Genomic DNA, 15,097 nt, shown 5'->3' on the forward strand with positions numbered 1-15,097 from the left:
ATATATATAAAAGCATATTCATCCTGTGAATTTGCATGCACATTATAATACACAATTTATATAGCACCAACAGTTTGCACAGTGCTTTACAACATGAGGGCAGACATTACAATACAATTCAATACAGGAGGAATCTGAGGGCCCTGCTTGTTAGAAAGGTTTTCAGGGATTGTCTAACAGACAGAGTAGGATATAGTCTGACAGACTGGGGTAGGGAATTCCAAAGGATGGGAGAGACTGGGGAGAAGACCTGGAGGAGAGCATGGGAGGAGGTGGCAATGGAACTAGAAAGAGGAAGAATGAAGAAAATGATTTGGTTGGGTATTTTGAGACTAGGTTAGTGATGTAGCTGGGGGCCAAGTTGCGGATGACTTTGTAAGTTATTGTTAGGCCGCGTACACACGCGGGGACTGTTCGCTCAACTTTGTCCGCTGAACAGTGTTTCGGCGGACAGTCCGCTCGTGTGTGGGCTTTCAGCGGACAGTTTCAGCGGACAGTCTGCTGAACAAAGTTTTTCGGTAATTTCTGAAAAACTGTCCGCTGAAACTTTGTTTCAGCGAACAGTCCCCTCGTGTGTAGGCTTGTTCGTCAAACTAAGTTCCACGCATGCTCAGAAAGGATTTACACGCCGAAGTTTGCATTGCAGTGTATAGGACGTCATTTTCTAGTCCCGTCGTACGTGCCGTTCACGTCATCGCGCACGGTTTCAGCGGACTGTTCATTCGTCGTGTGTGGCCAAGTCCGTCCATGCTAATTTTGAGCGGACTGTCTGCTGAAACTGTTTGACGGACAAAGTTGAGCGAACAGTCCCCGCGTATGTACGCGGCCTTAGTATTTTGAATTTAATTAATTGGGTGAATGGCAACCCATGGAGGGATTGTCAGAGAGGGGTGGCAGACACTGAATGGTTGGTAAAGTGGATGAGTCTGGCAGCAGCATTCATGATGGACTGAATATAGCCTATGTAAAGGTAAGCCAAATGAGGACAGAGTTGCAGGAGTCGAGGCGAGAGATAATCAGGGACTGGATTAGGAGCTTTGTGGTGTCAAGTTCTGGGCAAAAACAAGCGTTCTTTAGGCTATTTTCTGTTCTGAATGAATGTGCTATAATCACTGCATTATGGCCATCGAATGAAACTAAGGAGCATAGAAAATGCATACAGCTTTGGAACAAGAGATATAATGTAACAATTCTAAAGAACGCTAGAGGAAATGAGAAAATATATATATTCATTGGTTACCTTTATTTGTTAATTCCCTTTAGTGTTCTGTAGAATTGTTACACTGTATCTATTGTTACAAAACATATGTATTTCCTGTGCTCCTCACTTCTATCTAGTGCCCATATTTCTGTATGTAACTCCTGATGATAATAAAAGGACATTTGTTCAGAAGAGCAAATAGCCTAAATAACATTTTCCTTTTTTGTGTCCAGTTCGTACAGAATTATAATAATACAGGTACATATATAGTGTTGTCAATTAACACAGCGCTTTACAAATATATTGTAGATTCACATCAATCCCTGCCCTCAAGGAGCGTAGAGTCTAAGGTCCCTAAATTACATTCATACTAGGGCCAATTTAGACAGGAGCCAATTAACCTACCAGCATGTCTTTGGAGTGTGGGAGTGAGCCAGAGTACCTGAAAGAAACCCACACAGGCACAGGGAGCACATGAAAACTCCAGTCAGGTAGTGCTGTGGTTTGGATTTGAACCGACAAATCTAGTGCTGCTAGGCAGAAATGCTAACCACATACCCACTGTGCTGCCCAAAACATATGTACTTTCAAATTTCCTTGATTAACATCTATGCTATATATATATATATATATATATATATATATATATATATATATATATATATATATATATATATATATATATATATATATATATATATATATATATATATATAAATAAAAATAAAAATGGACCCCCTTTAACAGGGAGACTGCAAAAATATACTTCACAGTGGCAGAACTACAGAACTAGCAGGGTCGCAAAGGTCACACTTGTGACCGGGTCATGGCGTTCTGCCACTGTCAGGGGCCCCACGGGAATTGGGAAGCTAAGCAGCTGAATCTGATCATTTAGCTGCTAGGCTTCACACTTTCTGCAGTGCATGCGCAGGAAGAGAAGGAGCAGATCAGCTCTCTCCTCTCCCAATTCGTGCGATGGAGGAGGGAGGGGGAACTGTTAGTGCAGGCTCTGAGCTGTATGAGAGAGACTCTCTCAGCTCAGAGTACTGATGAGGAGGCACTGATAGGCAGCACAGATAGGCTGCACTGATAGGTGGCACTGGCAGGCGACAGTGATGAACACTGATAGGCAACGTTGATAAGCTGCACTGTTGGGCAATAATAGGCGGCACTGATGAGCATCACTGATGGCCACTGACAGGGCTGTACTGATAATCAGGGCACTCATGATCAGTGCTCTGATTATCAGTGTAAACAATGTATTGACAGTCTTGGGAAGAAAGGACTGGTGATAACTGGCAAGTCAGTTTCGATGTGATCAGTTGATCACATGGTAAAGGACCGCTGTGATTGGCAGGGTTCTGTGAGGATGTCCATGTACACCCTCTCAGAACTAGGAGCTCCGGGGCTAGGATGGAAAGGGAGGGCTGAGTGAGGGGAGCCCTTCATGGTTTCTTGCACCGGTGCCCTGAAGGGTCTGGTTATGCCTATGGTACTCCATCCGGAAGTGTCTTCTTGAAGCAAAGTTTTTAGAATTCATTTTGTATTGTAGAGAGTCAGCCTGGGGCAGGGTTAAGAAGGGGTTAATTGAAGAGGGCAGGTACTTCCCCTTCAGACCTGCTTATTGCCAGCTGAGTTGGAAATGTCAGGGAGGAGATGTGTGTTTGGAGAGAGATGGCTGTTGAGCTATCAAAGCTGAGAGGAGCTTGAAGCTGCTACCTATGACTTGATCCTGCTGGGTGAGCTTGCCTGAACTGGGACTTTGCTATGTTATATGCTGTGGCTGGGATGCTGAGCATTATTTAAAAGGACTGTCTTATACTGCTAAGAAGAGTTTTTGTGTTGCTTGAATTGGCTATACGCTTGTCGGTTTTCTGTTGCTTTTTGCTGAACAAAGCCTTTTAAGTTGACTGAACTGTCTGAGCTGGCTTGTCACCCCCTGATCCCTTACAAATTGGTGGAGAATGCAGACAGTTTGAGTGGTCCAGTCCAATCCCATGTCCTGGGTAGGGATGAGCCGAACACCCCCCGGTTCGGTTCGCACCAGAACTTTCGAACGGACCCCAAATTCTAACGAACTTTAGAACCCCATTGAAGTCTATGGGACTCGAACGTTCGAAATTAAAAGTGCTAATTTTAACGGCTAATATGCAAGATACTGTCCTAAAAAGGGTTTGGGGACCTGGCTCTTGCCCCAGGGGACATGGGTCAATGCCTAAAATGTTTTTAAAAATGGCCGTTTTGGCGGGAGCACTGATTTTAATGATGATTAAAGTGAAAAAAAAGTGAAATATTCCTTTAAATATGGTGCCTGGGGGGTGTCTGTAGTATGCCTGTGAAGTGCCACGTGTTTCCCGTGTTTAGAACAGTCCCTGCACAAAATGACATTAAACAGAAATAACATCATTGAAAACTGCTTGCGGTTTTAATGTTATATCTGGTTCCTGCAATATGGTTGCCCATTACCAGCCCCTTTGGGTCTTGTACGCATATCAAGGGGAACCCCGTACCCATATTAAAAAAAGGAAATGTGTGTGGCCCCCAGGCCCTATATACTCAGAACAGCAGTATACAGGCGGTGCAAACAAGACAGGGACTGTGTAGGTTTGTTGTGTTAAGTTGAATCTGTTTGTAATTTTCAACTGGTACATTTTTAAAGTGTAGCTCCAGTCAAAAAAACTATTTTTAAGCTTTTTGGAAAACATAGGGAAGGGTTATCACCCCTGTATAATTTGTTTTGTCGTACATCTTTTTTCATCTCACTTGCTGTTGTCTCCTTCCGTTTGCAAGTAGTAGATGTGTGTAAGTTGGATGTTTGAAAGTAGGGGCCTGCCCTATATGCTCTGCAGAAATGGCGGAACAAGGTGTTGGTTTTGCCACAACATTGTAAGCCCTCAAAGTGACTCTTGCTGGGTGCTGGAGCACCCTGCTGTGAACGATTATATCAAGAATTGTAATTACATGCCATTGTTGAACAGTGGAAGAAAAATTGACCTTTGGTGGTTGTGGTGCTGGTGCCACAACACTATAAGTCCTCACAGTTACTCTGGGTGGGCACAGGAACGGGCCCTCCTGTGAAATATTATATCAAGAATTGTAATTACATGTCCCTGTTAAACAGAGGCAGAAAAATTGGGCTTTAGGCACTGGTGCTGGTGCCACCACACTGCAACCTCTCCCATATACTCTAGTTTTATTGCAGGAATTAGCCCTGCTTCAAAGCATTGCATCAAAAATTGTAATTAAACGCCCCTGTTAAACAGGGGCAGAAAATTTTTGCCTTAGGCACTGGTGCTGGTGCCACCACACTGCAACCTCTCCCATATTCTCTAGTTTTATTGCAGGAATTAGCCCTGCTGCAAAGCATTGCATCAAAAATTGTAATTAAACGCCCCTGTTAAACAGGGGCAGAAAAATTGGGCTGATGGCATCACCCAGAACCAGAAATGTTCTTCCAACATATCAGCGGAGGAGGAAGAGGATAGACAATCAATATAACAGGACAGTCACTCAGCATCAGCATAGGCAGTCTTGAAGGGATGTGATATTTCAAAAAAAATTATTCGGTTACATCAGCTTCAGGTGCTTGGAAGATGTGGGTGATCCAAGACTGATTCATCTTGATGAAGGTCAGTCGATCAACTGATTCGGTGGACAGGCGCACCCTGTGATCGGTAACAAAGCCACCAGCAGCACTGAAGGTGCGTTCCGAAAGAACGCTGGATGCAGGACAGGCCAGTAGCTCAATTGCATACTGTGCAAGCTCTGGCCAGTGATCCATCCTCAAGACCCAGTAAGGCAGAGGATTTTCGGTGGGAAAGGTGTCCAAGTCTGACCTTGCCCCTAGGTATTCCTGCACCATGTAAATCAGACGCTGGCGATGGTTGCTGGAACCGATCATACCTTGGGGCTGCGGACTAAAAAATTGTCTGAAAGCATCAGTCAGACGGCCACCTTCTCCACCGCTCCTTCTGACCGATGCCTCAGCAACACGTTGTCCAGGACCAGGATGTTGTAACCTCCCAGTCTCTGGGAACACGTTGCACAGACCTTTTTGCAAGGCCTCCCGGAGATGTCTCATCCTCTGCTCCCTCTGCGATGGCAAGATAAGGTCGGCAACCTTACCCTTGTACCGTGGATCAAGGAGAGTGGCCAGCCAGTAATGGTCCCTCTCCTTGATCCGAAGAATACGAGGATCCTTCCGCAGGCTTTGCAGGATCAGGGAGGCCATGCAGCGTAGGTTAGCTGAGGCATTCGGTCCGGAGTCCTCTGGGTCACTAAGGGCAACATGATGCGCAGCTACCTCCTCCCAGCCACGTACAAGTCCACGTGTTTCTTGGGACTGTAAATCATCCCTACAAGGCTGCTGCTGCTGATGCTGAGTGCCAGCCTCCACCTCCATGCTGACACAATCATCCTCCTCCTCCTCTTCCTCCTCCTCATCCTCTTCCTGTGTGATGGGTGGCACAGCAGGAACACTGTCTGGATAAAGGGGGCCTTGAGAGGCAAGGAAGTCGTCCTCTTCCTGCTTCTGTTCTGCCTCAAGTGCCCTGTCCATTATTCCACGCAGCGTATGCTCCAACAGGTGGACAAGAGGTACAGTGTCACTGATGCATGCACTGTCACTGCTCACCATCCTTGTGGCCTCCTCAAACGGTGACAGGACAGTGCATGCATCCCTGATCATACCTCACTGGCGTGGTGAGAAAAAACCGAGCTCCCCTGACCCTGTCCTGGTGCCGTAGTCGCACAGGTACTCATTGATGGCCCTCTGCTGCGTGTGCAGCCGCTGCAGCATGGCCAACGTTGAGTTCCACCTGGTGGGCATGTCACATATAAGGCGGTTCTTGGGCAGGTTCAACTCCTTTTGGAGCTCAGCCAGCCGAGCACAGGCATTAAATGATCGGCGGAAATGCACACAGACTTTCCTGGCCTGCTTCAGGACATCCTGTAAGCCGGGGTACCTGCCCAAGAACCGCTGCACCACCAGGTTAAGGACGTGAGCTACTCAGGGCACATGGGTCAGTTGTCCCTGTCGGAGGGCGGAGAGGAGGTTGGTGCCATTGTCACAAACCACCATTCCTGGCTTAAGCTGGCGTGGCGTCAACCACCTCTCGGCCTGCCCCTGCAGAGCTGACAAAACATCCGCCCCAGTGTGGCTCCTGTCCCCCAAACAAACCAGCACAAGCACGGCATGGCATCGTTTTGCCTGCGTACTTGCGTAGCCCCTGGAACGCCTATGGAGCACCGCTGGTTCTGAGGACAGAGCACTGGAAGAGGCCATGGAGGAAGAAGAAGAGGAGGGGGTGGAGGAGAGAGGTGTGTCACAACCAATAGTAGCATTTTGGAGGCGTGGTGGCGGAACAACCTCCAACACTACTGCACCTTGTCCTGCATCCTTCCCAGCTGCCAGAAGAGTGACCCAATGGGCCGTGAAAGACAGGTAACGTCCCTGTCCATGCCTGCTGGACCATGAGTCAGCGGTAATATGCACCTTACCGCTGACCGCCCTGTCCAGCGAGGCAAGGACATTGCCTTCCACATGCCGGTAGAGAGCCGGAATCGCCTTTCGTGAGAAAAAGTGGCGTTTGGGGACCTGCCACTGAGGAACCGCACATTGTACAAACTCACGGAAGGGGGCCGAGTCTACCAACTGAAAAGGCAGCAGTTGAAGTGCCAGCAATTTAGCCAAGCTAGCATTCAACCGCTGGGCATGTGGATGGCTGGGAGTGAACTTCTTTCGCCGGTCCAGCAGCTGGGGCAGGGACGTTTGCCTGCTATAATCGGACGTGGGTGTACTGCTAGCAGAATGCCCGGAAGCACTTAGCTGTGACGCACCTAATTCTACACCTTCATTCCTCTCAGAGCAGGTTTCAGAGAGGACTGAAGGTCTAGTGGGGTTGGAGATGCCAGCTGATGAGGAGCAAGGAGAGGTCCGCTTTATTCTTTGGTGTGGGTCTTTGAGGTACGCTTGCCAACGAGCTGCATGGCAGGTCAACATATGTCTGGTCAAGCATGTGGTGCCCAAGCGGCTGATGTTTTGGCCACGCGAGATACGCTTGAGACATATGTTGCAAATAGCAGCGGTGCGATCTGATGCAATCGTCTCATAAAAGGCCCACACCAAAGAACTTTTAGAGTAACGCGCAGAGGCAGCGCCCTGCACAGGCGGAGCTCTGCGGTGTGATTCAGTCGGTGTGCTGCCCCTAAGCTGGCCCCCGGAGGGCATCCTGCCTCGTCGTGCCTCCTCCTCCTCCTCCTCCTCTCTCCTACCAGGCACCCACGTGGAGTCAGTGCCCTCATCATCCCCTCCCTCTTCATCGCTGTAGCAAACCTGGCAGTATGCTGCAGCTTGTGGAACATGACTGCCAGATTGCTGTCCTTCTTGAGCATCCCCTCTCTCTGCGCTCACGCTACTGCCTTCCTCTAGCTGAGTGTCATCATCAGAGCCTACAAAACACTGGGCATCCTCCTGGAGCATGTACCCAACACTGTGCTCAAAGCGTTCAGGAGACTCCTGAGGAGGACGTGGTGGGTCTAGGGAAGGAGTCACTGATGATGACATTGAGAGGAGGGAAGACGATGCGTTGGCAGCTGCTTTGCTAGTACCCTGAGACTGGGTGAGAGAGGATGAGGAGGATGAAGATGGCTTGGTCATCCACTCTACCAAGTCGTTGGCATGTTGCGGTTCAACATGTCCAGCTGCCGAAAAGAAGGACAAGCGCGTCCCATGGTCACGTGCTGATGACAATGCATCGTGTCCACGACCAGCACTGTTGTCTCTAGACACAGAGCCTGCTTGCCCTCTTTTATCGGCTCGCGCCTGTCTGCCTTTCCTTGCTGGCCTTCCAGACATGGTAATTGCCTGAAGGGAGTTGGGTAAAACAGCAGTGTAATGGAGTCACACAACACCCACTAAGCCCTGCAGATGGCTCTATTAGAGAACAGCAATAAACGGTAGATACAGGTGTATATTGTGCTGGAGTCACACAACACCCACAAACTCCTGCAGATGCCTTTATTATAGAACACCAGAGATAAAGGGGTATACTGTAATTGAGTCACACAACACCCACTAAGCCCTGCAGATGCCTCTATTAGAGAACAGCAATAAAGGGTAGATACAGGTATATATTGTGCTGGAGGCACAAAAAACCCACTAACTCCTGCAGATGCCTTTATTATAGAACACCAGAGATAAAGGGGTATATACAGATGTACACTGTGCTGTGCTGGAGGCACACACAACTTCCAATAACTCCTGCAGATGGCAAGTGGGCTCAAATAGAGAAGAGCTATGTAGGTGGATATAGCGGTGTGTACTGGGTACAGAGCACGCAGACAGCACGCACAAGCTCCTAACACTACTGACTGCAAGCTCTATTATAAAAGATAGATCACTAGCTATATAGGTGAGGTGAATATAGCGGTGTATACTGCGGTCAGGGCAAGCAGACAACAACCACTACAGAAGAGCAAGATCGAAAATCGGCCGATAACGATCGGTGTGTACTGTGTTGAAGGTACACAGAACACCCACTAACTGCTTCAGACGCCAACACACTACACTAGGCCGCCGCGCTGGCGGCCTTATATAGTGTGGGGCGTTTACTACACAGCCTGAGCTATGATTGGCCACAGGCATCTTGCCTGTGGCCAATCATGGCTCTCCTCGCTGCTGGTGCTGTGATTGGCCAAGCATGCGGGGTCACAGTGCATGCTTGGCCAATCATGAGCCAGCAATGCACTGCGATGACGCAGTGCATTGTGGGCCGTGAGCGCCACACGAATTTGGCGCGAATGGCCCATAACGTTCGAGATTCGCCGAACGGGCGAACAGCCGATGTTCGAGTCGAACGTATGTTCGAATCGAACACGAAGCTCATCCCTAGTCCTGGGTTAAAGCTGCACAGACGGTGAAGTCTTCTGAACAAGCCATGGAGGATGTGGTTAAGCAGAAGCAGGCCCTGCTACAAATGCAGGCCCGCAATGAGGAGGCACAGGTCCATCCGGAGCAGATCCTGGTACAGACAGTCTCTGTGCAACAGGAAACAAACTGCTTACTGAGTAAGCAGAGAGCAGGACTGCAAAGGGCAGTGACCCAGCAGGCTCAAATAATGAAAGGTGACCCCACTGTAAAGAGTGACCCCCGGAAGGCAGTGCAGTGGACTATGCAAAACATGACAGCCATAGATAATGTGGAAGCTTATATGGCAATGTTTAAAAGGATTGCAACAAGGGAAGACCCTGAGAAAGACTGGGCGGATGTGCTGGCTCCTTTCCTGACTGCAGATCCTCAACATACCTATTTTGATTTGGTTTCTGAATCAGCATGAGACTATAAACTGCTTAAGACAGAAATCCTAGCCAGGCTGGGAGTGACTGTGCCTCTAAGGGCAAACCATGTTCATGAATTGTGCTTTGGCAGAGCTAAGTCTGCCCGTGCGCAACTGAATCGTCTACTGCACCTGTTCCAGGATTGGCTGAAACCAGAGGAGAAGATCACCACTCAGATTGTAGAGCGAGTTGCACTGGATCACTTTTTGCACGGTCTTCCTAAGTAACTGCACAGATGGGTGGCTCAGTCCAAGCCTAAGTCCCTGGATGAGATGGCTGCTGCTGTCCAGCACTACACTTATACAGAAAGTGTTCAGGAGAGTCCCTCTATTACCAGAGCGCTGGCCCATTCTAAGGAAGTGCGTTCCAGTGCAAAGATGGCACCGGCTGAATGCATGCATGCCTGCTTGGGTGCCTGACACTCCTGCTAGGAGAATCCTAACCCTCCTGCGAGTCGGCAGGGAGAACGGGAACCCTGTGAGGTTCGCTATTGGTCCTGCCAACAACTGCGTCATATGACAGCCTAGTGTCCAAGGTGGGAGGAGCCAATGGAATGTGACATGGCTCGACATGGCTCTATGTTTGCTTTTGCCACTGGTCCAATGAACAATCCAAGCCGACTTGAGAGTGTGGTGCGGGTTAATGGGCAGGAAGTTGTAGCACTTCTTGACCCGGGGAGTGGGCTTTTGGGGAAATCTGATACCCAGGAAAAAAATTGGCGTGGTCTCTGTACATGGGGTTGTCAAGGACTATCCAATGGCCCATGTAACCCTGTCTACAACCACAGGAACTGCTACACTGAGAGTTGGGGTGATCCCGGGGTTACCTCATGATTTGCTAATTGGGCGAGACTGCCCCCTATTTTGGGACTTGCGTTTACAAAAGTTCAATGGTTCAGGGGCCTCCCCTAAAAAGGAGAAACCCCCATGTGAAGTGTTAAATACTGTGTTACAGGAGGTAAACAGTAAATAAATCTGTCAGATGTGTGAACCTGCAGGAGCTGACCTAGATCCCCTGGAGGTGTTTGTTGGATTGGAGGCAGAGAGTTCTCCCTCTGGGACTGACTTGTCATATCTTGGGGGTTCTCAAAGTGATTTCTTTGGTGCTCAGAGAAAGGACTCCCCTTTGATCTCCACCAGGGAACAGGTCACATTGTTAAGTGGTGAGCCACAGCATCCTGCGGAAGATATGTGCTATCCCCGAGTTGCTGTGAATCATACTCTATGCTACAGGGTAGCCAAAAATCTAAACATACTTAAATGTGGGCATAAACCATTAGCGAGGACCCAGAGGGGGGTTGCCAAACAGTCTGCTAGGGTCAGAGAGTCTAAACCTGGGGATCAAATGCTAGTGGTTGAGCCTACTGTGGAGAGCAGGTGTCTCATGGAGGGACAAGAATCCTCTGAGATAGTAGAAAAGGTTGGTGGAGAGTTAGCCCGGGGCAGGGTTAAGAAGGGGTTAATTGAAGAGGGCAGGTACTTCCCCTTCGGACCTCCTTATTGCCAGCTGATTTGAAAATGTCAGGGAGGAGAAGTGTGTTTGGATAGAGAAATGGCTGTTGCGTAATCAAAGCTGAGAGGAGTTTGAAGCTGGAAGAATCCCTGTTACCTATGACTTCTTGATCCTGCTGGGTGAGCTTGCCTGAACTCAGACTTTGCTATGTTATATCTTTTCAGAGGGTCCCAGCTCCCACTTCCTCCCAGCGCACCACGGCGCCGGAAGGGAGATCACCTCTCCCCCCTCCCTCTCGCCAATCATCTGGGACATGTCACAGGTCCGTTGTGTGGCGCAGCTCGCACATGCGCAGCGGGTGCCCGGCTGTGAAGCCACAGCCAGGCGCCCACAGTTACAATGCCGGTGCTGCAGAGAGGAGGGGGAGACGAACGGGTCTTCATGCGCCCACATCGCTGGATACTGGGACTGGTAAGAGTCTGATTATTAAAAGTCAGCAGCTGCGGTATTTGTAGCTGCTGATGTTTAATTTATTTTATTTTTTTTAAGCAGAACTCCGCTTTAAGTTGACTGAACTGTCTGAGCTGGATTATCACCCCCTGATCCCTTACAGTATACACAGGTTTCCTCTTGTTATTTTAAACAAAATCAACAATAGCAGGAGCACAACTGGGTGCCAGAAAGGACCTTCACCAGTCAGTGTAATAAAATATGCAGATTTACAAAGACTGACAACTTTTCACATTGTAATAACATGTTAAAGATTATATAACATTTTTGTAACTGGGTTTGAGCCTAAATAAGATTAAATGCAAAAGCAAACATTTATTATTTTGCAGCTTACAGAGACACTCTAAGCCCTTGTGCACACGGTCAGACATTCTGACAACAAAATCCGTCAGATTTTTTCAGACGGATTTTGTCCGAAACTGGTGTTGCATACACACAGTCGGACAAAGTTGTCGGAAAATTTGATCGTTCGTAACGTGATGACGTTACTTAGTTAGGACGGGACTACGTTCAGGCTAGTAGCCAATAGCTTTGGACTAGGAATTTGATCTGAGCATGCGTGGCACTTTGTCCGATCGGAATTCTCTACAAACGATCGGACAAAGTCCGATTGGATCATGTTGTTGGAAAATTTTTATATCCAGCTCTCAAACTTTGTTGGACATTCCGACGGAAAAAGTCAGATGCAGCCCACACACGGTCGGATTATCCGACAATGTGGTCCGATCGGACAATTTCCATTGGAATGTCCGACCGTGTGTACAAGGGCTAATACAGGAGGTGTGTTACTGGTCAGATCACCAGGTGAAAACAGAGGGGAAAAGCCTAAAAAAAAGAAAACAAATGCAGCCCCCACATCTAATGATTGGTAAGCTGCAATATATTACATTTTTGGTTTTGGATTTAATATTGCTTTAAGCGTATCTGGTTTTAGTATGAGCAGCTCATAGTGAGCAGCAGATCAATTACTAAATTGTACAAGTTTGTTTTAAACAAGCTTGCTTGTTAGAAATAGTAGTAATAAAAGTAATTATCAAAGTATGGAAAAGATTAATGTCCTTTTCTCTAAATTTATCAGCAGAAAGTCGCTGGAGTGAGAACAAAAAGAGTGCAGCGCCAATGCTGATATATACCAAAAATACAATACATTTGTGGCAATAATTATGTTATGGCATGTCCAATCAAATCAAGGTACATTCTATAAAAAACAAATGACTGTGTAACCCATTAAAGTGCTTTTGCATAAAAGTAAACCAAATACATGACAGATACAAATTAATCAACAAATGTGCGTAATAAAATTAAATAGCAAAAAAAACCATGAAAGTGCTAGTGAATAAACAATAAACTGGATGATGCATACAACAATTAGTCCTGATCACAAACTATAAAGGGTGATTGCAGGTGAAATGGGCTCCAATCGTACATAAATAGTTAATTGTTCTAGAGAAAAAAAAAAAAGTGTAAGATGTCCAATACGCCCAGAGAGAAAAAGGGAGAGTGGCTGATACAAAAACATTCAGTGATTTTAAAGGGAAAAAAATTACACTTACCTTTTTCAGTCGCTGTGTGTCCTATGAAAAAATGTATCAGCAGCAGGACTAAACCCATTTCTGAAATGACTTTCATACACCAGAACATAAGTTATGAGGGTATGGGTAATGTCATCAGATGCTAGCTGCACACTTGTCTCATAAATTGTATCTTGAGGTTATTTATTCCAGGAAACACACAAAGTTTGACGTGGATTACAAAGTATCTTCCAAAGCCAGCCCCTTCTCCTCCCATGAGTGTGGAATAAACCTCCCATGATAAACGTCACTGGGGATACACACAGAATAAAATTAAGAGTTTAACCACTTGCCTACTGGGCACTTAAACCCCCCCTGCTGCCCAGACCAATTTTCAGCTTTCAGTGCTCTCACACTTTGAATGACAATTATTCAGTCATGCAACACTGTACCCAAATGCATTTGTTGTCCTTTTTTTATACAAATAGAGCTTTCTTTTGGTGGTATTTGATCACCTCTGAGTTTTTTATTTTTTTGCGCTATAAATGAAAACTTACTGAAAAGTTTGAAAAAACAAAATTTTCTTTGATTCTGAGATAAAATTTAGCAAATTAGTAATTTTTCTTCATAAGTTTTGGCCACAATTTATACTGCTGCATATCTTTTGGTAAAAATAACCCAAATTAGTGGATATTATTTGGTGTGTGTGTGAAAGTTAGAGAGTCTACAAGCTATGGTGCAAATCATAAAAAAACGATCACACCTGATGTACTGGCGGCTTTCTTGAGACCCTTACAAGCCAGGAAAGTACAAAGGCCCCCCAAATGACCCCTTTTTTGGAAAGTAGGCATTCCAATGTATTTGTATAAGCGGTATTACAAGTGTTTTGAAGTTGTCATTTTTTCACACAATTCTTTGCAAAATGAAGATTGTTTTTTTTTCCCCACAATTATCAGTTTAATAGGTTATTTCTTTCACATGGCATGTGCATACCAAAAATGATACCCCAAAATACATTGTGCTACTCCTCCTGAGTATAGCGATACCACATGTGTGGGACTTTTTCACAGCCTAGCCACATAGAGAGGCCCAACATGCAAGGAGCACCATCAGGTGTTCTAGGAGCATAATTTACACTTGTTGACCACCTATTTTACTTTTGAAGGCCCTGAAGCACCAGGACGTTGGAAACGGCCAAAAAAAGTCACCATTTTGCAAAGTAAACACCCCAGCGTATAATCTATGAGGCATAATGAGTCTTTTGAACGGTTCATTTTTTTCCAGACGTTTTTGGAAAATGTGGAAAAAAATGAAAACGCATTTTTTTTAACACAAAGTTGTCCATTTACAAGATTTATCCAACACATAGCATGTGCATAGCAAAAATTATACCCCAAAATACATTCTGCTACTCCTCCTGAGTATGACGATACCACATGTGTGAGACTTTTACACAGCCTGGCCACATACAGAGGCTCAACATGGAAGGAACACCATCAGGTGTTCTAGGGACACATCGCATGCACATACCAAGAATTTCACCACAAAATACATTCTGCTGAGCAAAGAGTAAACAAAAGATTACCTGTAGTTTTAGTAGTGCAGTTGTCCACAGGAGGATAGCACTGGTCCAGGCAGCAGGCAGGGATTAGGTCAGCAACAGAAAATGCCATTGTCCAGGCAACAGGCAGGGATACTGTCCTTTAGGGATGGGCTGAACATCCCCCTGTTCAGTTTGCACCAGAAAATGTGAACAGGCAAACAATTTGTTCGAACACCGTGGGACACAAACATGAAAAATCAAAAGTGCTAATTTTAAAGGCTTAGATGCATGGTATTGTCTTAAAAAGTGTTTGGGGACTTGGGTCCTGCCCCAGGGTACATGTATCAATGCAAAAAAAAAGTAAAAAAAAAACAGCAATTTTTTCAGAAGCAGTGATATTAATATATAAATAATGATCTAGCGCTCTATCCAAAACAAACATAATATATGAAATTATTGAAAGTTCATAAACAAGTATAATAAGTGACTTCCAATGCGATATCCTCAGATATGGTAATCACATCCATACGCAGAAGAAGGAAT

At 46.2% G+C, this 15,097-nt stretch overlaps 1 protein-coding gene across 1 annotated transcript in view; it reads right to left on the reverse strand.

Annotated features, from left to right (window-relative positions):
• LOC143998664 (interleukin-13 receptor subunit alpha-1-like) overlaps positions 1–13,252 on the reverse strand; it is a 172,934-nt gene extending 159,682 nt beyond the window's left edge. Inside the window, exon 1 of the mRNA XM_077493979.1 lies at positions 13,054–13,252. Coding sequence (XP_077350105.1) covers positions 13,054–13,141 — 88 coding nt within the window. The 5' untranslated portion in view covers positions 13,142–13,252. The remainder of the gene's footprint in view (positions 1–13,053) is intronic.
• Between the last annotated feature and the right edge of the window lie 1,845 nt (positions 13,253–15,097).

The sequence above is a fragment of the Lithobates pipiens genome, unplaced genomic scaffold, assembly GCF_037356315.1.
Source record: "Lithobates pipiens isolate NorthernLeopardFrog02 unplaced genomic scaffold, aLitPip1_a1.2 Scaffold_1, whole genome shotgun sequence".
NCBI lineage: Eukaryota > Metazoa > Chordata > Amphibia > Anura > Ranidae > Lithobates > Lithobates pipiens.